Source organism: Zea mays, chromosome 10 (assembly GCF_902167145.1).
Source record: "Zea mays cultivar B73 chromosome 10, Zm-B73-REFERENCE-NAM-5.0, whole genome shotgun sequence".
Taxonomy (NCBI): Eukaryota; Viridiplantae; Streptophyta; class Magnoliopsida; order Poales; family Poaceae; genus Zea; species Zea mays.
The window spans coordinates 26,420,439-26,442,468 of record NC_050105.1 but is presented as its reverse complement, the minus strand read 5'-3'; the positions used below and the strand labels follow the sequence as shown (position 1 = coordinate 26,442,468).

The following is a 22,030-nucleotide window of genomic DNA, read 5'->3' as shown; positions in this document are numbered from 1 at the left end:
TCCGGTGCCCCAGCCCGAAGCAGCCTTTGGCTGCACACAACCACTCTCCACTTCTTTTCTTCTTCCTGTTTCTAACACTTAGACAAGAATATTAGTACACAAACCAATGTACTAAGGCTTAGAAACATACCTTAACTTGTGATTTGCACTTTGTTCATCCATGGGCATATTTTCACATTTAAGCACTTGTGTTTGCACTCAATCACCAAAATACTTAGAAATGGCCCAAAAGGCACATTTCCCTTTCAGATACTCCGGGCGAGATCAGGAATGTCATCCAGGATTGATGGTGATAAGGTGAAATTTGGCCTATTGACAATCTTTGCATGATCGCAGCCAGCCTTCAGGAAAGCTGCAGCAGTGCCTCGAGAAGCCACCCAGGCACAGAAGTCACCATGCCCAGCTATGACTTCGTCGAGCTCGTCAATCTCCCCCTCAATATGTTTGAAGGTTTTCGGTAGATCTTCAGCTGAGGGGGTGAATTTTTCACTGCTGGCTCCAACTGAGTAAAAAATCTTTCTTAAGCGTTGAATGCATTTGTTGCTAAATTCCAGACATTTTTCTTGAAGGCTTGTCAATAGTTTTCTCAAATCTGAATTTTGTTGAGCTTCGGCTTCAAGTTTTGCATTAAGCTCTAGCTTTTCTCGCTCGAACTGTTCAGACTGGCGGAGAAGCTTCGTGTTCAGTTCTGTTATTTTTGCTTCAGCTTCCGCCAATGAACCTTCGACTGCCTGGAGCTCAAAGTTCTTTTTCTCAATAACATCCGATTGCTCCTTTATTCTGCTTTCTAAATTTTCAATTATAACTTCGTGCTTCTTATCTTCAAAATCTTGCTGCATTTGCAAGGCTTTGCTCAACAGCATACTCTGCAAGAAAACAACCTTCGTCAGACATGTTTTATTATTAGAAACAATAAAGTAAGAGACAAGTAGTTCACCTTGAAGTTGGAATAAAATAAGCTACCGACGATATGTTGTCGTCGGTAGCGGCTGATGTCTGTTTCTAGCTTCGGAAAACCGATACTCTTTGACAGAGTACTGATAATTTTGGCCCCAGTTTGATCTCGAATACAATCTAATTTTTCGTCATCAATGCCTCCGAAGAGGAGTGCTCCAGGTTTGTATCCGCAGGATTTGGCATATTCTCTAAGCTCTTCTCTTTCAGCTTTTGACAGTTTTTCTCCAACTAAATTCTGAAACATGAAGGCTTCGTTTTCTGAAGCTTCATCAGCAATTTCTTTCCCTTTCTCCGACGCTGCGGTTGCGGCCCCTTCGGCGGCGGCGGTAGCTTCTTCTGCAGCCATGTCTAGCAGTATTTTGTCAATGTGTTCAATTGTGCTCTCCAGGTTCAAATCTTCAGCTGAGGCAGCTTCGGCAGCTACGGTCTCCGAAGGTGCAATTTCAATATCTGTCTCCTCTGCAGCCGCTGGTGTTTTCTGGACTGAAGCTCTTGGCGGCGTCTTGTCAATTACCTCTGTCAAAGTGATAATTCTTTGTTTCTTTGCCTTGATTGTTTTCTTCGATTTTTCGGGCTCCTTGTCCTTCTGAAAGAACTTTGTCAGTTGAGGGCCCAGTGGACTTAGCTTCGCAGGTAAGGATTCAGTCATTACCTTCAGAATTTCCTCAACGTCAGCGACAGAGGGTGATGCGGGGGTTTCTTCTTCGGATATTTTATGCTTCGGAGAAGATGCTTTCTTCCTCTTCGGAATTTTCTTCTTTGATAGTTCTTTTTCATCTTCATTTAAGGCTTCAGTTATCCTCTTCCTTTTTTGTCCTCCGGCACCTTTGTTCAGATTTTCGTAATCAGGGTATTCGAAACCCAGGGCGTCCAGCACTCGGTTTAGTCTTCGCTTCGGACGGGTGCCGAAGGCTGCGGTCATCAACTGATCTTCTTTTTTAGAATAATTGCCAAGTATTTCATTGCACATCGCTTCAATCGTTTCCAGCCACTCTTGGCAAGGTGTTTTAAAGTATTTCTTAAACTTGAAGTAGTAAGGTAAACGTACAAGTTCACCTTCTTTCTTTTCCCCTTGTAGCTTCGGCATTTCCCATTCTTTTAAACTGGGAAAAACTTTGAAAGCTAAAAACTCTTGAACCAGGTCCCTTGTGCTGATATGCTCTGCAATAATTCTGAATTCACTCATTGCTTGTTGTGTTGGACCTTCGGGTGTCATGTTGCAGCGAGGTCGGGTTTCTCCGAAGATTAATTCAAGTGGACTTTGTACAAGCTTTTCCTTGTCGTCATCAATCTTGACATAGAACCACTCAGATTTCCAGCCTGCTGCCCATTTGCTTCGGTAGCTAATTACAGGAAACTTTGTAGTTTTCCGATAGGCGAAGTTATAACAACCAAAATTGTCGTGCAATCCATCCTTTCTAGCCTTCGTTTGATAATGCAACTCGTGAACCCGGCAAAAGCTGTCCGCAAATGGTTCCACTGCTTGGCTTCGGAGTGCCCAGATATAAACAATAAGTCTAACAATAGCGTTGGGGGTCAGCTGGTGAAAATAAATACCGAACCTCTTCAGTACCTCTGCAATAATCCCATGTAGGGGGAACCTTAATCCAGCTTTTAGAAAGCTTTTGAAAATAACAATTTCATCCTTCTCCGGCTTTGGGGTAGTCTCTTCTCCCCCGAAGCGCAATAGCTTCTTCTGATTTTCAGTAAAAAAGCCCGATTTTACCATCTTGGACAGATCAGCTTTCGAAACAGTAGATTTCCCGAAGTCCAAGTGGCTGGGCTTGCTTGGCATGGCAATGCGATAATCATCTTCAGAATCAGTTTCCTCCATATCTTCTTCTTCTGCTTCAGCGATTGTTTGTTCTGCTTGTTCTGCATCATCATGAGGGATCTTTTCCGAAGTCACCAGCCCGGATCGTTGCATAGCTTCGGAGATGGGAACAGTCTCCGAAGCTTCAGTCTCGTCCCCCTCACGCTCAACCCTAGCGGTAGAACGCACTCTGACCATTTAATTATGAACTTGTGGAACGTTAATACTTTCTTCCTCCGAAGCAGGTATCAAACTGGAGCTTCGTTCGATTCCGACAGACAAGCTTCGACGACGGTTAAAAATTTTTGCAGCAAAACAGTGTAAATAGCAGTGAATGCTGTGGTAACTTCACACCTACTCGTCTGTTTATATAGTGTTGCAGGTAAGAAGGCGAAGCGCCAGGATTTTTACACCAGGCGGACACCCGCTCGTACTCGCTGCGTGGTGGACCGCAGAGACCGAACAGTAACTCTGCAAGGTGGGGCCGCTACACGCTGAGAAATTGAATCGTTTCTCGACAACGAGCTCAGGGAAGGTGTTTTTTAGACCTTCGGCGCTCCGAAGCTTAAGAAACTTTTTTCACGGATCAAGCTCGTTACGAAAAACGATCTAGCACCGCGAAAGGGGCTACTGTTGGGCCTATGCTTCGTCGCCGAAGGTCTTCTAGGAAGAAGCGACCTTCGGCTGAAGCTGTTTGTGTAAGATGGCCGAAGGTCCCTCTTCATGAAGCTTCGGTATCACAAACCGACTTAAAGATAGAATGACCTTTTAGTCCATAAAGGTCTGAGTCAATGTTGTAAACTTTCATAAGGGACATACTTGTAATCTCTCACAGGCTGCGCCCTGTGCTTATAAATAGTGAACAGTATTCCTTTAGTGTTCACGCATTCCTGTATCTGCAATCGCATCATTCAGAAACCAATCTTTGCCAAGGCAGAGGTATAACTGTATTCAATAATTAAATATACTGAGTAAATCCAATGTGGTTCGTTTATGATTCGTTTACCTTTGATACTCTATACTTTATGTTATTTTATACGATCTATTAAACTACAATTACGAAGATTTAATCTTCGTAATCGTATTGTCATCAACCTTCGTCCAAGGTCCATTAATCCCCAAAGGAATAATGCTTCGTTGGACGAAGGACATTTAACATTTAACACTTTATGTTGCCTTGTTCTTAATTCATAGCATTTGAGAACAAGTCTCCAACATTAAATCTCACCCAATATATATGAATTGACATCAAAACAAACAAACTCTGAAGTGGAATGATTAATTACCGGGCTATAGGCCAATCCACTTCTACTCCAACTGAACGATCCCAGAGAGAACTATACGAACAACTTGAAATTCAAATAACATGTAGCAGCAAGCATAGATAGGAGTGAACCACAGGTAGCAATTGGGGGAGGAGATGACCCGCTAAGATTTGAGTGGTGAGGGCATTGGTTTTGGCGTTGCCAATTTGTTGTGTGTGTGGTGGTGGGGGTGTACATGTGATTTGTTGGAGTCATTTTTTTTCTTTTTTCTCTCTAAAGACTAGTTTGGAAACTTTATTTTTCTTACGCCACGTTTGGATCATTGAAATTAAATTCCATTCTAATAATAGTAATTTAGGCGTATATTAATTAAACTAATTTGGTTTTATGCAAAATATATTAGTATACTATTATTCGTAAGATGTCGGAGATATTTATGTGCTATATTTTTACTACAGAGAAGTAATTCAAAGATCGTCTTGTAAGTTACAGAGTAGAAATAAATTCTAGTAATACATAAAATCATTTATCATTCTTTACCCATGAATTTAAGATAAATTTATATCAGAACTTTGGAAAAATAGTGGAATGTCAAATTTTAAGCTAAATAGGTTACTTTATTAAGTGAATTTCAATTCTCTAAAATGAAGGAATCCAAACGCCCCCTTAAAGAATTTTTATTTTTCCAATAAAAAATAAACTATTTTTTGGAAAATGAAAAATCCTAAGAAAAATAAGGTTATCAAACTAGACCTAAACCAGAAAATAGGGGAAAGATACATATCCTCTTGGAGTTTTCTCTTAGCGAGCAATGAAGCCCATTCGCCGAGTAGGACCTCAGCCTATCTAGCTGAGCGGCTAATTTTGCGTCAGTGGGAACTAGCTCGACGCTTCATCCGACCATCCAAACACTGGGTTAACTGCATCCGTGGGACCTGGCTCGCTCAGGTAGGGTGCAGTTATCGGATCACGCTATGAATATGCATGGCCTATTAAAACTAGAGTGTATTATCACATGTGGACAAGAAGTCAAGAAATATATAGGAAAGATTTAATGGAATATATGTTGTACTTCCTACGTAAAAATCAGGAAATGAAATATACATGTAAACCGATCAAATCTTATAATCCTATACTCGAACACTGCTAAAGAACAGGGCTTTCATCTCAGAACATTAGCATCGGTTCATTTAAAACTGGTACTAAAGTCATCTCAGAACATCAGTATCTGTTCATTCAGATCTGGTACACTTCAGTTTTGTTTTTAACTGTTACTAATATTAAGTAATTAGTACTAGCTAAAAACACTAACATATATATACTAATTTTATTAGTATCATTGATATCTTCAATCAATATTAATTATTTATTGTTTAGAGCGTGTTTGGTATGGCTCCACTCAACCCTGGAGCAACTTCTCTAAAAATTTTAAAAAGGAGCAGTTCTGCTAGAGAGTTTCTAAGACGTTAAGAAAAAAGATTACAATCAGCTCTAGAAATAAGTATTTTTTTGTGAGAAGATATGTTTACCGTTAATTTGGTTGTTTATATGTTGAGCGTAGATAACGAGTCGTGTACAAAATATGCAAAACGCAGAGGTTTAAACCAGGCACTAGTTTGCTATATATTTGCTTCATGAAGTAGAGAAAGGGCACGCCACCAGCCTAGACGCAAAGAAAACTTACGAATGACTCGACCAAAGACAAAATTTCTGAACACGGACGCTGTTAGAGAACCTGTTTAAGGTTTGGGATTTAGCTCGTACATTTACCTTTTCACCTCTGTGTAATAGGTCAGGTCCATCTAACTCAGTCTATTAATACATCATTCAACCCCTTCTTAGTGTTAGAAGTTTCCACATATAGAAATCAACCTTATTGTGCAAGTACCTCGCCAGCATCAACCACATACTTCCTCATATGTCCAAGCCATGCATACATCCCTCAGCACTTGCCTCTGCCAACAACTGCAAGCCTGAAGAGTAACCCAGCAACAACAGCCTTCGCAACTAGCGCAAACAAGCAACTAGCATGTGGGGACCAATCTAAACCTACATAGCCCCAAAAGCACCACATATCAATATCACCTACCTGAATACCAACCAGACTAACCCCGACAGACACACACACCCATGCCAACCACTAGAATGGTTCTGCCAATATTGGGTGGCTCTGCTGTCTGCAATGGAATTCCAAACCCAAAAGGCAGAAGAAAGATCACCATGTGCTCGTTGAAGGCCCAGACATGCATACATCATGGTCCAAGGTGGAGCAAGATCTCAAACTTGAGAGCTACCCACACACACATTCAATGGTAGTTAGACCGTGTACAGCATGTACAACAGGTTACCCATATGGTCACCAAAAATAATGTTTTTACATTGTAGACTGTATTGTTCGTAGAGTGTAGTTCGAAATACAAGATGAGATTAGAGATATGATGAGTAAGTCTTAGAGCAAACATAACAACAATCACGCTATTTCGAAATTTCAAATGAGGTATGATAAATCTGAAGGAGCTCTGGCTTCCCAATCCTTAAACATCCCAGTGGGTGCTTATCTTCTCCCTTCTCATCATGAATGGTGAATAAAGAATGGTGTGAAAACTCGGGTAGAGTATGCTGTTCAACCGTTGGACCCCACACATTATGCAATTTGGGGTGGCACTAGATGGCAGTCATTCCTGCAAGTTCGCGCAGTTTCTCGCACACGACAAAGGTAATCGTTGTCTGAGGGCCTACTCTCGCGAATGTGGCAAATCCACTGAAAATAGAGACAGCATGTTCAACAAATCAAGCTGATTAGTAAACGACCACTGTTATTATAATATAAAACATATAGATGCAGTACATGCAGTTCTCACCCTTTATAAAGTGACTTCACACCCTCTGTCACCACAACCTGCAAACCAAGAGAATGGAAACAAATATCAGAAGAATACCTTCATGTTGTTGGCGCTCAAGGTATTGTATTTCCAATCTCCTCGGTTGTAACATTCCTGTTCTCATCTTGTGACAATAGTTCACTACTAATGTTGTAGCTTAACAATTTCGCAGTGCTTTCAGGCACTTATAGAAAGTAATTCTAGCAATGTTCTTACCAGGAATAATTCCTAATAGCACAAACATCAAAAATGAAATATTAAGATCAACACCTGGGAAGCACAATGGAATCCGTTCCTGTATACTCTGGCGCCTATGGACTCCTGTTGCAGCATTAACCGTGTTTTGATCATGTCTACAGGTGCGGTCACAAGAGTACCAGCTGTTCCAGCTATGAAACTCGAGCTTCCAAGCAGATAAAGATTAGCCATCCATTCATCTCATTAAAGGATACACATCATAATAGAGAAATAGAGAATTCACTGTACATGAGATGTAACTGAAAACCTTCTTCAAGTGGTGTCCACTTCATTAAGGCCTATAATGAATACAGATGAAAGATCTAAGAACTGATGTATTCAAGTAAGTGACAAATTTATTCCTTTATAACAAATATATAACAGAAATAACAGACCTGTTTGGCCTCATCGTAAGTCGCCATTTGTGATGCAGTGAGGCAACCTGCTCTTGTCATTGCTGGGCCGACTCCTTTCCAAAGTGCTTTAAACCCTTCGTGCGCTATAACTTTTCTCATCTCTCTTATTGTACTGGTACTGCTTTTACTCATCTGCAGCCTCACCTACAGTATGTTGTTCAGTTCAGATCCAGTAAATAAAACAAGTCACGCTTCTGAAGTGAGTTCATATCAAGATAGATCACCTTCAAAACTTCCATGGGATTTGTTAAAGCAGTTGCAAGGCCCCCAGCAATGACTCCAGATGCAAATTTAAAAGCAAAGTTTGTTGAACCAAATGCATAACTGCAGACATGCTTGCAGGGCTCATACAGTCCAAACCGAAGGCCACCATAGACAACAGCTCTCGCCAACGCTGGTGCAAGTCCCAGGTAGAGTGACCGAGCCCCTTCCCTTTCAACCATTTGTGTAAATATTGTTCCCTAACATATTTCACAATACACATATAACTAGGAAATGAATTTAACATCAGAAGATGTGCGAAATATGAAACCTGTAGGTGCTGTGACTTTAAGTACCATTCCAACTAAGTTTCCTCTTTGCCCAGCAAGCTGCATTTGAAGCCTGACTTTGATAACATCTGCAGGACGAAAATAGTGGTAGGCCTATATAAAGAGTAACTTACTTTCTGGACAAACAATATATATTTTATTTTGAGATAAAATTTGAAGCATAGAAATTTAGTCATTAATGTTATAGGAGTCAATTTAAACATATGTACTTTTTTTCTCGAATACTCAGGAGAGATGCATATCATTGCGTAGGAGAAAAGGCCAGAATGGCCAGAACAACACACGCCACACACACACTGTTTAATAGTTACATTCACATTTCACACCCGGATGAAACTAAGACATGACTAACAGACCAACAGGAGTCCTGACAGGCTGCTATCAGCTAGTAGGACTTGCTGAGTCGCTGGTACCAGGGCACAAATCCCTTTTGCACCTGCCAACATCCAGAGGTTAACCTACTCCTTTGCAAGAAGTATGGCCCGATCTACTCCGGCTGCAACGCCATTGAATATCACATCATTTCTTGTCTTCCATAGTGTCCAGGCACCCAAAACAACCAGAGTATTAACTATTAAGCCCTCACCAAGCATCTAGGCTCCTCTGGTTGCTAACCTGTGAGTACTCCTAACTTGCTGCCACCACATGAAAAATCCACATTGTTGGCTCCAGGTTATGGCGAGTAGAGTGTCAGACATATTAGATTAGTTTGGTTTATTAGAAAAGATATAAATTAGATTGATTTGGTTAGGATAAGGATCGGTTGCTTAGGGGTCAAGTAAACCTCTCTATATAAGGAGAAGAGATTATCAATCCAATTGAGCAAGAAAGAATTAAGAAGAAAAACCCTTTCCTCTTGCTCCGCCGTGGGCAAGATACCTGGCCGGCCTCCTTACGCTCCCTCAACACTAGCCACCATCATAACAACCATAACAATCCGGTCCCGCTTCCACAGGCTTGAGTTCCCGAATGGCAAGGACGATCCTCTCGTCTGGCGCACACGATGTCAGCACTTCTTCTATGGTCAGCGCGCCTTGGAGGTTGACAAGGTGTGGCTCACCTCCTACCGCCTCACCGGATTGGCACAACAGTGGAACGTGTTGTTGGCGTGTGACGACGACATCCTGTCATGGGAACGCTTCAAGATGTTGTGTCAGCAACGCTTCGGCCCGCCCCTCCGCCATAACCCGTTGGGCGAGCTCACCCGCCTACAATTCCGCACCACGGTCGACGACTACCAAGAGCGTTTCTAGAGCCTTCGATGCCACATGGAGCCGCTCGCGGCTCGCCCCAGCCCAACAGGTGCAACTCTTCACGACAGTACTACCCGATCGCATTCGGATCGACATCGAGCTCCTCCAACCCCTTGACATCAACATGGCACTCAGTTTGGCGCACGCCTACCAACGTCGTTCCCAGGCGCTAGATTCCATCACCTTGGCAACGAGCACCTTTCTACTCCATTCGTTTGCCACATTCTCAGGGTCAGGTGGCTGCCACGCCGACGCTGCAGCCGTCCGCGGGCATGGAGGCTCGCCTACACTGCCACACCCATTCTAGCGTCTGATGCCGACGGAGATGACGAAGCACCGGAAACAAGGCATGTGCTACAATTGTGATGAGCCATATGTGCGCGGCCGCCGCTGCACCTGCCTCTTTTGCCTTAAGGTCTCAGCCTTTGACGGGGACGACCCTCTGCCCGAGGACATGGTGGCGTCCATTGATCCCGTTGCACGCCATTACGAGCATACGAAACGAGGACATTATGTAGCTCATGGTCTCCATCTAGGGCCATCGCTTGATATTGATGCTCGTGAAGAAGCCGGACAACTTGTGGCAGTTATGCATAGACTACAAGCAGTCATCCAACGGTGAGAAAGCATGGGGTTCTTTGCAGGCGCGCACTGCATAGAGCCGCCACATTCCATCACGAACCTCTATGAGGGCATCTCCGTTATCGTTGTTGTGACCACTCCTAGGTATCATCACACACCAGACTACACCATGGGATCCCGGTGGTTGTACACATGCAACTCGATCAGATGGTGCCCTTCTAAGCATCACGTCTGTAGGGGAACATCGACATCTGCAACCATGGCCACCAGCACAGTCCAAGGACGAGCAGTCGTGGAAGGTGGAGTAGTGTTATGGCAAGTGCATTGCCAGACATATTAGATTAGTTTAGTTTGTTAGAATAGAGATAAGTTAGATTAATTTGGTTAGGATAAGAATCACTTACTTAGGGGTCAAGTAAGAGATAAAGATCGCTTGCTTAGGGTTCAAGTAAACCTTTCTATATAAAGAGAGGAGATGTATCAATCTAACCAACCAAGAATTAAGATTTAAGAAGGAACCCCTTCCCTCTTGTTCGGCCATGGGCAAAGCCCTCGGGCGGCCTACTTGCACTCACTGAACACTAGCCACCACCATAACAACATAACACCTAGGGTGAAGTCTAGTAGACCAAAACGTCTAGTGTCTGGGCTCCTCTTATTGCTAAGCCTATGTACTTGATTCTTAGTACTGGTACTAGTTACCAAATATCCTGTAAAATCATAGAATAGGAAATTCGAATTCAATAACCTGCTCTTTTAGGATAAAGACCGTGAATATTTCCAATTCACCATCATTACTCAAAATTGTGAATTCAATATAACATTCTCCTCATCCATATGTGGTGTTGGTTTTTTGCGCACAACTGTTATATACTGCAGGCCAGATAAGCAGCTATTTGTCGCCTTCTTGAAGGGGGGGGGGGGGGGGGGGGGGGTCAGCCTGTATTAAATGTTTTAAGTGGCTGAAACTAGTGGTGTATTAAACCTAGCATGTTCTACGGGAAGGGAAAAGCATCAAGAACTATCGTAATAATGATATGCTTCACAAAGAAACAAAACTATTCCTTACCCATGGGTACTCTTTCGCCACTGCCTGTAGGTATACCTGAACTATAACTGGCTTCTACTGCTTCTACAATGTTTTTGTCTCAATGGATTTTAGCTGTAGCAACCCAAATAACTGGCTTTAATCCGAAACGAATAGTCCAAATAGTACAAATTAAAGTCAAACAAACGGACACCTAGTCTAGTTTTGTAGGCACATTTTCGCACAATTAATTAGTATATGCTGCTACACTATAACGTCGGACCCATCTCAATTCTCAACTAGCATTTCCCTAGGACCGTTTGGATCCCTTCGAACCCATCTCAATTCTCAACTAGCATTTCCCTAGGGGCCGTTTGGTTTTAAAGGAATTAGAATTTATTTAATATAGTAAAGTTATTTGGTTTGGAATTTGATATTCTATCATTTTCTAAAGTTAAATAAGACTATCCAAAAAATTAGGGTGAGGTGGTGGAAATTGATTTTATATATCACTATTCTATGTTTCTAAGCTGTAACTTATAACGCACTCTTCGGCTCGCTTATCTCAAGTAGAAAAGTAGAAATGTAGTACAAATATATTATGTATAAAACTAAATTAGTTTAATTAATTATTAGAACGGAATTCAATTCCAAGGATGCAAACACGGCCTAAGCAGAGAATTCAGAGGGGAGAATTTCTGACTGGCGGAACTAAAACAAAATCAAGAATTAGCACCCGAATGCCGAATCATACATGCGTATTTCCTTGATGTCCTTCCCCAACCGAAACCCGAGGCAGTTCAAGAATATCAAATTACCCAAAATAACAAGCAACAGATGAGAAGAAGAGCAGCTAGCTGACCGAACGGATGGGTCACGGCGGTGGCGGCGGCGACGGCGGCGCCGCTGGTGCCGAAGTGGTACAGCGCGTACCGCCCCGGCAGCGGCTGTCGTGCTTCTCCGTACCGCGGCTGCATCGGGGTTCCCTCCCAAGTTCAGATCCACTTGAAAAGAAAAGGGCGGGCAAGCGAATCTCGGGAGGATTCCTGGATTGAGAATTCGATGGGAGGAGTGAAAAAAATGCCAAAGAGCAGGAGCAGGAAAGAATGGTGAAGCAATCGAATGAGTAGACCAAGAAGGCTCGGCCGGAGGATGATTCTGGAGAGACCAAAGAGCAAGAAATGCGATTCCAGCTCCAGTCACCAGTTCACCACCCTATTGCTCCGTAATAACTGGAGCGGAAGGAATTTTCACGTGCTAGGTACCGATTGCGTCATTCGCAATCTCAACGTGCTTAAAGAATCGTGTATGCCCTTCCATATTCATTCAGTCACGATACAATTTATACTATACTATTTTATGTTATTATTGTCTATCATCACAGGGCATTTGGTCTAGTGGTATGATTCTCGCTTAGGGTGCGAGAGGTCCCGAGTTCAATTCTCGGAATGCCCCTTTTTTTAATTCCATTTTTTTCGTTCGCGGCCAGCAACAAAGCTCTACAGCAGTTCAGTATACTCTTGCATTTTCCCCCCGGTGCAGCCAGGCAGCCAGCGGTATCCGTCATTGCCATCCGCCCATCCCCATCCATAATCCATCTCTATTTCGCAAGAGGGAAAAAAACTTGAGATGGAATCTAATTTGATCCATTACTGCAAAGCGTAACGTGATAGGCTGCATCACAATTTCGTACAACATAGCATGGCATGTCTGCAACGGTTCGAATACTAAATCTTGAGTAGGGATGTCAATGATCTCTAAATTTTATATTATAATATTTAAGGATCAGATCAAGCCTCTATTTCTATTTATTTTTAAACTAGATTTTATTTAGTGTCTTAAGAAATTGTGAAAAAATATTTAGATCATCATCCATTGCCACCCCTAGTCTTGAGAAATATAGTTGTTCCACCACTAAAGAAAACTGTGAACAAACAGACTAATTGGCTTCATCAAATCTCATTTAGACCTGAGCAAGGTTTACCAAACCGTTGGAGCCTAAAAAACCGCCCCCTCCGGTTTCGGTAAACCGCCGGTAAAACCGTCCGGTTTGCCCAAACAAAATCAAACATAGTTTCGTGGCGGTTTACCGATAGAAAACCGGCGATAAACCGCCCGAAACCGTTGATTTTCCAAGAAAATGCAATGGTTTTCGCTGTTTTTTTACAGAAAAAGAAAAACTTTAACAATATTTATTTGTTATTTACTCAATTCACATTACACAGTAAATATTAATTGATCCACGCGATATATGTTCACCAAAATAACATACAACATACATATTCAACCACAAACTTCAGTTCTCACGCAACAAACAACCAACGAACCTTGCAATACTCAAATACAAGTTTTTTATAGCTCTCCAACGAGACAACAACACATAGGTCGACTTATTTTACAATACTCACATGTTCAACTCGACTCATAGCGATAGTATACAAGCATGTTGAAAGGATCGTGATATGGTTCCAATCTGTCATAGTGATAGTTCTATACAAAAGATATGAGATACGTTAGCGAGAAAACAAGAACAACAAATAAATACTTATCCACGAAGCAAAAATAACATATCGGTGCAGCGGGAACTTGTCCATACCCATACTATGGTCCTGGTGGATACCTATTTGACAAATTTGAATATGGCGGTGGAGGGGTCCATAGTTTCGATACCCATACATGATCGATGGTGGTACTTTGTCTGGTGGTCTCTGACCCGGTTGCCATTGTCATGCATAAGGGTTATAGACTAGGCCTTGTCCAGATGGATAGTTAGAAAAACTAGAGCTACTTGAGCTACGGATTTCATCTTAGACAAGAAATGAAACCGAACGACGTTAGCCACTTATTGTCTCCCGCTGTGAATGAGGTGATCATGGTAAGAATCTTGTGTGGCATGGGTGAACTAACTTCCGCCAGTGGACCTCCAATCTCCTGCACCACTCCCTCTTGCACCATATAATCCAGCATCACCATGGCTGCCATCATCACCTGCACTAGGGTCAGTTGTGTTACCATCATTGTCTTCATCCTCTTCTTCCTCTTTGATTTGATTGGTGACTTTGACCCTTTTTCCTTTCCTATCTGATGGACCAAGTCTTGTCTTCCGCTTGCCAAGGTGGGTGTCGCCAACTGTTTCATTGGCTAATTCTTGCACTTCCTCTGTGCCTCCTTGTTCGTGTACAATCGATGTAAACAACGTGCTAGGAAGAGGAGTGTCATTGATGGTGAGTCTTCATCCATGTTGGAGGTGCATTGGATCTTACTCTTTCCATCCAATCTCTAATGGCTTCATTATGCATGTGTAATGATAAATCCATGAAGGCCAAGGAAGGATCAAACTCACTAGGCTCTGGTGTACCAGTTGCTCATTGGATGCGAAGACGAAGGTTGTAATTCACAAACATAAGCTCATGCAACTTCAAGTAGCTGAGTTTGTTGCAAAGCTTTATGTGGATGAATGCGAAAGTACTCCAGTTGCACTCACACCCGGGATGCCAATGGCATGACAAACCTTTGCCCAAGCCCTACCAATAATCTCTTTCGAGCTCCTTCCCTTACTTGTCCAGGGACTAGTATCTATCCTCTGTTGCCTTGGTCCAGAGGCTTGAACAAGATTGTAGTCTCTAACATGATCAGGTACTTGTTCCCTACTCCTTCCCATCATCCTATCAAGTGGCCCTCGAGATACCCTCTGGCTAGAGTATCCACCACCCCTGTCATACCTTGCACCAGCCCTCTAACTAAATTCGTTCTCCACACGTGACTGATGCAGAACCGCTTGAAGTTCATCCTCATACTGATCGTCATTTGATTCACCAAAATGGGTTCGTGCTATCTCATTTGCCCTCAGCTGCTGCCTAAACCTAGACCTCTTTTTTCCTTTGTCTTATCTATGTCAAGTTAGAAGTATGCCTTTATGTATGGAGTAATAGAGGGACATTTCTTGACATTCTTTCCTCTATGTGCGAGATGCTCCTTCAATTGGGTACCACCCCCTCCGCTCTTTGTTTCTCTACAATACTTGCACTTAAAACATGCACCAACCTTCTCTCTGTGGAACCAAACTCTATCTTTTCTCTTTCTCTTTCTCTATCCCTATCTTCATCCGACATGTCTCCTATAGATGTGGAAAAAATAATGCAAATATGCAACACATTAATAGTGAAAGGGAAATAGGGACAACCATTTCCTATAATTAATTTTGGTGGTTGACGACCAACACAAACACATGGACTAACTAGTTTGTCTAGAATTCATCTATTATAGGTGCATAAGGTTCAACACAAACCAAGAAAGAAATCAAGTTAGGGACATAATTTAATTGGAGCAAAAGGACTTGAGTGTGTTGATCTTTGGTGCACCGGACACTGTCCGGTGTGCCAGGCTCGCCAACCTCTGAACCAGCCACTCTCGGGAATTCTAGGGCAGCCTCTGCTATAATTCACCGGACTGTCCGGTGAGCCAGCGGAGCAACGGCTCCCTGCACGCCAACGACTCTCTGCAAAAGTAAAAGTGCACAACAGTGCCGCGACAGAAGTCAGAGCGTAGAAGTCAGAAGGCACCGGACTGTCCGGTGCAGCAAGATGACAAGGCACCCCAACGGTCAAATGCTCAGAACCCTAACAGTTGCGCTGACGTGGCACGCACCGGACAGTACACAGTGACTGTCCGGTGGCGCACCAGACTATCCGGTGCGCCCATCGCCAGCAGAATTCAGCCAACAGCTAGAAGTGGTTGGGAGGCTATAAATACCCCCCAACCACCTCATTCACTCCCATCCAAGCCTTCTGAAATCTTCATTCATTGCAAGAGCAAAAGCCCAACACTCAAAGACACAATCAAAGCAATCAATCCACTGAAAACCCCAAAATCAACTCTAGTGCATTAGGGCTTGTGAGATGATCACTTGTGTTCTTTTGTTGCTCTTGTCGCTTGGTTTGGCCTTTTCTTTTTCCCTTCTTGAAAGGGAAATAGGGTCAAACCTTTTCCTATAAATATTTTGGTGGTTGAATTGCCCAACACAAATATTGGACTAACTAGTTTGCTCTAGATTATATGTTCTACAGGTGCCAAAGGTTCAGCACAAACCAATAACAAGATTAAAGTTAGGGTTCAAAAGAAAGGAGCAAAAGAAATCGAAGTGAACCCTGGTCTGGCGCACAGGACAGTGTCCGGTGCACCAGGATGGATCGACTTCAAATTCTTCACCTTCGGGTTTCTGGGGCCGCGCTCCGCTATAATTCACCGGACTGTCCGGTGTGCCAGCGGAGCAACGGCTCCCTGAAAGGGAAATGTACCCTTGGGACATTTCTATAAGATTTTGGTGATTAAGTGCTCCACACAAATGCTTTGAGTAATATTTGTGCCAAAGACTCAAGAAGTGCAAATCAAGAGTAAAGGTATGTTTCTAAGACTTAGTACATTGTTTTGGAGACTAATGTATTGTGTCTAAGTGATAGAAACAGGAAAAGACCAATTTGGAAAAGACTTGGCTGAGCAGCCAAGACTCTACGCAGACTAGGTGCACCGGACTGTCCGGTGGTGCACCGGGCAGTGTCCGGTGCGCCAGGATGGCGTCTGTCAACTAGCTGCTCTCGGGACTTCGTCGGCGGCGTACGGCTAAAATTCACCGTACTGTCCGGTGTGCACCGGACTGTCCGGTGAACCAACAGTCGACCAGGCCAACGGTCGGCCGCGTAATCCGCGCGCGACGCGTGGCAGAGCCAACGGTCAGAAGGGGGCACCGGACTGTCCGGTGTGCACCGGACAGTGTCCGGTGCGCCAACGGCTCTGAATCTCCAACGGTCGGCTTCGCCAAAGAAGGAAAGAAATCCGCACCGGATAGTGTCCGGTGGTGCACCGGACTGTCCGGTGCGCCAGGCGACAGAAGGCAGGAATTGCCTTCCTGGAATGCTCTCAACGACTCCTTGCTGCCTTAGGGCTATAAAAGGGATCCCTAGGCGCATGGAGGAGGACACCAAGCATTCCTAAGCACCAAGACTCCAATTCCGCGCATTCGATTCTTTGTGATAGCAACTAGAGCTCCATTTGAGTAGAGAACTCTTTGGGTTGAGTTGTGAGCTCGAGTTGTGACTTGTGTGCGTGTTTGTGCTCTAATTTTGTGTCTTGTGTGCGTTGCTCATCCCAGCCTTACTTCCGTGCTTCTTTGTGAACATCATATTGTAAGGGCGAGAGGCTCCAAGTTGTGGAGATTCCTCGCAAGCGGGATATAGTAAGCAAAGCAAAACACCATGGTATTCAAGTGGGTCTTTGGACCGCTTGAGAGGGGTTGAGTGCAACCCTCGTCCGTTGGGACGCCACAACGTGGAGTAGGCAAGTATTGGACTTGGCCGAACCACGGGATAAACCACTGTGCCATCTCTGTGTTGATCTCCTTGTGGTTATTGTGTTTTGCAAGAACTTCTCTCTAGCCACTTGGCTTTACTGTGCTAACTCCTAATCAAGTTTTGTGGACTAAGTTTCAAGTTTTACAGGATCACCTATTCACCCCCCTCTAGGTGCTCTCAATTGGTATCAGAGCTGCTCTCTTCAAGAAAGGGACTAACCGCCCGAAGAGATGGATCCTAAGGGCAAGGGGATGGTGGTCAATGATAAGGAGAAGGAGTCCTTCGTCAATGATCCAAAGGATGACAAGCCTACTGACTCAGGCTCGGGCCACAAAAGAAAAGATGGGAGGAAGAAGAAAACAAGGCGCATCAAGGAGATAGTGTACTACGACAGCGATGAATCTTCCTCTTCCCGAAAGGACGACGACAACGACTACGAGAAAAAGAAGATTGTTAATTCAAACTTTTCCTTTGATTATTCTCGTATTCCGTAAAGTTCTAATGCTCATTTGCTTTCCATTCCCCTCGGTAAACCCCCCCCCCCCACTTTGATGGAGAGGACTACGGATTTTGGAGTCACAAAATGCGTAGCCACTTGTTCTCTCTCCATCCAAGTATATGGGAGATAGTAGAAAATGGAATGCACTTTGATAGTACAGATAGTCCCATGTTCATTAATGAGCAAATTCACAAAAATGCACAAGCTACTACTGTTCTTCTAGCTTCATTGTGCAGGGATGAATACCATAAGGTGAGCGGCTTGGATAACGCCAAGCAGATTTGGGACACCCTCAAAATCTCACATGAGGGGAACGACGTCACCATGCTCACCAAGATGGAGTTGGTGGAGGGCGAACTTGGGAGATTCGCAATGATCAGGGGCGAGGAGCCAACCCAAATGTACAACCGGCTCAAGACCCTCGTCAACAAAATAAGGAGCTATGGAAGCACGCGATGGACGGACCACGACGTCGTCCGCCTAATGCTAAGGTCTTTTACTGTCCTTGATCCACATCTTGTGAACAATATTCGTGAGAATCCTAGGTACACCAAGATGACGCCCGAGGAGATACTTGGAAAGTTTGTAAGCGGGTGGATGATGATCAAGGAGGCAAGATACGTTGACAATGCGTTGAACGGCCCAATCCACGAGCCTCAAACCGTTGCTCTCAAAGCAAGGAGGAGCAAGGAAGTGCTACCTAGCAAGGTGGCACAAGTTGAGGCGGCGGGACTCAATGAGGAAGAGATGGCCCTCATCATTAAGCGTTTCAAGACGGCGCTAAGGGGTCGCAAGGAGCATCCCAACAAGACCAAGACGAAGGGGAAGCGCTCATGCTTCAAATGTGGTAAGATTGGTCATTTTATCGCTAATTGTCCCGATAATGATAGTGACCAGGAACAAGGGAACAAGAGGGAAAAGAAGAAGGCTTACAAGAAGGCAAAGGCGAGGCACACCTTGGAAAGGAGTGGGACTCGGATTGTTCATCGTCCGACTCCGACAACGAAGGACTCGCCGCCACCGCCTTCAACAAGTCGGCCCTCTTCCCCAATGAGCATCACACCTGCCTCATGGCAAGGGAAAAGAAGGTAAGCACTCATAATACTAGTACTTACGCTTCCTCAAGTGATGAAGAATCTAGCGATGATGAAATAGACTATTCATGTTTATTCAAGGGCCTAGATAGAACTAAGGTTGATAAGATTAATGAATTAATTGATGCATTGAATGATAAGAACAGGTTATTAGAAAAGCAAGAGGATCTTTTGTATGAAGAACATGATAAGTTTGTAGAGGCACAAAAATCCCTGGCTTTAGAAATTAAAAGGAATGAAATGTTGTCTTGTGAATTGTCTTCATGCCATGACTCTATTTCTAGCTTAAGGAGCATAAATGATGATTTGAATGCTAAGTTAGAAATAGCTAATAAATCAACATCTTGTGTAGAACATATTGCAATTTGCAATAGGTGTAAAGATTTTAATGTTGATGCTTGTAGTGAACATCTAGTTTCAATTTCTAATTTGAATGATGAAGTGGCTAGTCTTAATGCTCAACTTAAGACTAGCAAGAGTGAATTTGACAAACTAAAATTTGCAAGGGATGCCTATACGATTGGTAGACACCCCTCAATTAAGGATGGTCTTGGCTTCAAGAGGGGAGTCAAGAACTTAACAAGCCATAAGGCTTCCATCCCCGCCAAGGAGAAAGGGAAGGCCCCTATGGCTAGTAGTGCTCAAAAGAACCAAGCTTTCATGTATCATGATAGGAGACATTCTAGGAATGTTTATAGAAGTTGTGATGCTTTTAATTCTCATGCCATGTTTGCTTCTAGTTCTTCTATTATGCATGATAGAAATTTGGCTAGGAAAAATGTTGTTCATCATATGCCTAGAAGAAATATTGTTCATGTTCCTAGGAAAGTAATGAATGAACCTTCTACAATTTATTATGCTTGCAATGCTTCCTTTGCTATTTGTAGAAAGGATAAGAAGGTAATTGCTAGGAAATTAGGGGCCAAATGTAAGAGAGACAAGACTTGCATTAGGGTCCCTAAGACTATTGTAACTAACCTTGTAGGACCCAACATGAGTTGGGTACCTAAGACCCAAGCCTAAATTTGCCTTGCAGGTTTATGCATCCGGGGGCTCAAGCTGGATTATCGACAGCGGATGCACAAACCACACGACGGGGGAAAAGAGGATGTTCTCTTCCTACGTCAAGAACAAGTATCCCCAAGATTCAATCATATTCGGTGATGGGAACCAAGGCAAGGTGAAAGGGTTAGGAAAAATTGCTATTTCATCCGAGCACTCTATTTCTAATGTGTTCTTAGTTGAGTCGCTTGGATATAACTTGTTGTCTGTGAGTCAACTTTGTAATATGGGATATAATTGCTTATTCACAAATGTAGACGTGTCTGTCTTTAGAAGAAGTGATGGTTCAATAGCTTTTAAGGGTGTACTAGACGACAAACTTTATTTAGTTGATTTTGCAAAAGAGGAGGTCGATCTAGATGCATGCTTAATTGCTAAGACTAGCATGGGCTGGCTGTGGCATCGCCGTTTAGCACATGTGGGGATGAAGAACCTTCACAAGCTTCTAAAGGGAGAACATGTAATAGGTCTAACAAATGTTACTTTCGAAAAGGATAGACCTTGTGCAGCTTGTCAAGCAGGTAAAGAGGTGGGAAGCTCTCATCATGCAAAAAATGTGATGACCACATCAAGACCTTTAGAGTTGCTTCATACGGACCTCTTCGGACCCGTCGCCTATCTAAGCATAGGAGGAAGTAAGTATGGTCTTGTTATAGTTGATGATTTTTCCCGCTTCACTTGGGTATTCTTTTTGCAGGATAAATCTGAAACCCAAGGGACCCTCAAACGCTTCCTAAGGAGAGCTCAAAATGAGTTTGAGCTCAAGGTGAAGAAGATAAGGAGCGACAACGGGTCCGAGTTCAAGAACCTTCAAGTGGAGGAGTACCTTGAGGAGGAAGGAATCAAGCACGAGTTCTCCGCTCCCTACACACCACAGCAAAATGGTGTGGTAGAGAGGAAGAATAGGACGCTCATTGACATGGCAAGGACGATGCTTGGCGAATTCAAGACGCCCGAACGGTTTTGGACGGAAGCCGTGAGCACGGCTTGCCACGCCATAAACTGGGTCTACCTTCATCGCCTCCTCAAGAAGACTTCATATGAGCTTCTAACCGGTAACAAACCCAATGTGTCTTACTTTCGTGTATTTGGGAGCAAATGTTACATTCTAGTGAAGAAAGGTAGGAATTCTAAGTTTGCCCCCAAAGCTGTAGAAGGGTTTTTGTTAGGTTATGACTCAAATACAAAGGCGTATAGGGTCTTCAACAAATCATCGGGTTTGGTTGAAGTCTCTAGCGACGTTGTATTTGATGAAACTAATGGCTCTCCAAGAGAGCAAGTTGTTGATCTTGATGATGTAGATGAAGAAGATGTTCCGACGGCCGCAATACGCACCATGGCGATTGGTGATGTACGACCACAGGAACAAAAGGAGCAAGATCAACCTTCTTCCTCAACAATGGTGCATCCCCCAACTCAAGACGATGAACATGTTCATCAAGAAGAGGCGTGTGATCAAGGGGGAGCACAAGATGTTCATGTGATAGAGGAAGAAGCGCAACCGGCACCTCTAACCCAAGTTCGAGCGACGATTCAAAGGGATCATCCCGTCGACCAGATTTTGGGTGATATTAGCAAGGGAGTAACTACTCGCTCTAGATTAGTTAATTTTTGTGAGCATTACTCTTTTGTATCTTCTATTGAGCCTTTCAGGGTAGAAGAGGCCTTGCTAGATCCGGACTGGGTGTTGGCCATGCAGGAAGAGCTCAATAACTTCAAAAGAAATGAAGTTTGGACGCTGGTGCCTCGTCCCAAGCAAAATGTTGTGGGAACCAAGTGGGTGTTCCGCAACAAACAGGACGAGCACGGGGTGGTGACGAGGAACAAGGCTCGACTTGTGGCAAAAGGTTATGCCCAAGTCGCAGGTTTGGACTTTGAGGAGACATTTGCTCCTGTGGCTAGGCTAGAGTCCATTCGTATTTTGCTAGCATATGCCGCTCACCATTCTTTCAGGTTGTTCCAAATGGATGTGAAGAGTGCTTTCGTCAACGGGCCAATCAAGGAGGAGGTGTACGTGGAGCAACCCCCTGGCTTCGAGGATGAAC

At 43.6% G+C, this 22,030-nt stretch overlaps 1 protein-coding gene and 1 non-coding gene across 4 annotated transcripts; one reads left to right on the top strand and one right to left on the bottom strand.

Moving 5' to 3' along the window:
• Positions 1-6,300: 6,300 nt before the first annotated feature.
• Positions 6,301-12,279, bottom strand: LOC100193603 (Mitochondrial substrate carrier family protein). Of its 3 annotated transcripts, XM_008663204.2 has the most exons (9): positions 12,116-12,279; positions 11,846-12,029; positions 8,128-8,189; positions 7,795-8,031; positions 7,550-7,714; positions 7,404-7,453; positions 7,188-7,320; positions 6,897-6,934; positions 6,301-6,796 (listed from the first exon to the last, which is right to left on the bottom strand). In XM_008663204.2, exons 2-9 carry the CDS (start codon positions 11,958-11,960, stop codon positions 6,700-6,702), a joined length of 897 nt encoding a protein of 298 aa, XP_008661426.1. In that variant the 5' UTR covers positions 11,961-12,029; positions 12,116-12,279; the 3' UTR covers positions 6,301-6,699. The 3 variants fall into 3 exon arrangements, with proteins under 3 accessions (XP_008661426.1, XP_020400475.1, NP_001132178.1); XM_020544886.2 differs by having other exon boundaries at positions 6,346-6,796; positions 11,846-12,265; NM_001138706.1 differs by having other exon boundaries at positions 6,354-7,453; positions 11,846-12,169.
• An 87-nt stretch (positions 12,280-12,366) lies between these two features.
• On the top strand, positions 12,367-12,438 carry TRNAP-AGG (transfer RNA proline (anticodon AGG)). Its single transcript has one exon. It is a non-coding gene; the product is annotated as a tRNA-Pro (tRNA).
• The last annotated feature ends 9,592 nt before the right edge of the window (positions 12,439-22,030 follow it).

Bases quoted from the DNA above. Each gene is read 5' to 3' on its own strand.
- LOC100193603 (XM_008663204.2), bottom strand. From the start codon at position 11,960: ATGCAGCCGCGGTACGGAGAAGCACGACAGCCGCTGCCGGGGCGGTAC. The intron at 8,190-11,845 runs GTCAGCTAGCTG...TTCGTCCTGCAG, and splicing joins CGCCGTGACCCATCCGTTCG to ATGTTATCAAAGTCAGGCTT. The intron at 7,454-7,549 runs GTCTGTTATTTC...TATTCATTATAG, and splicing joins CTTACGATGAGGCCAAACAG to GCCTTAATGAAGTGGACACC.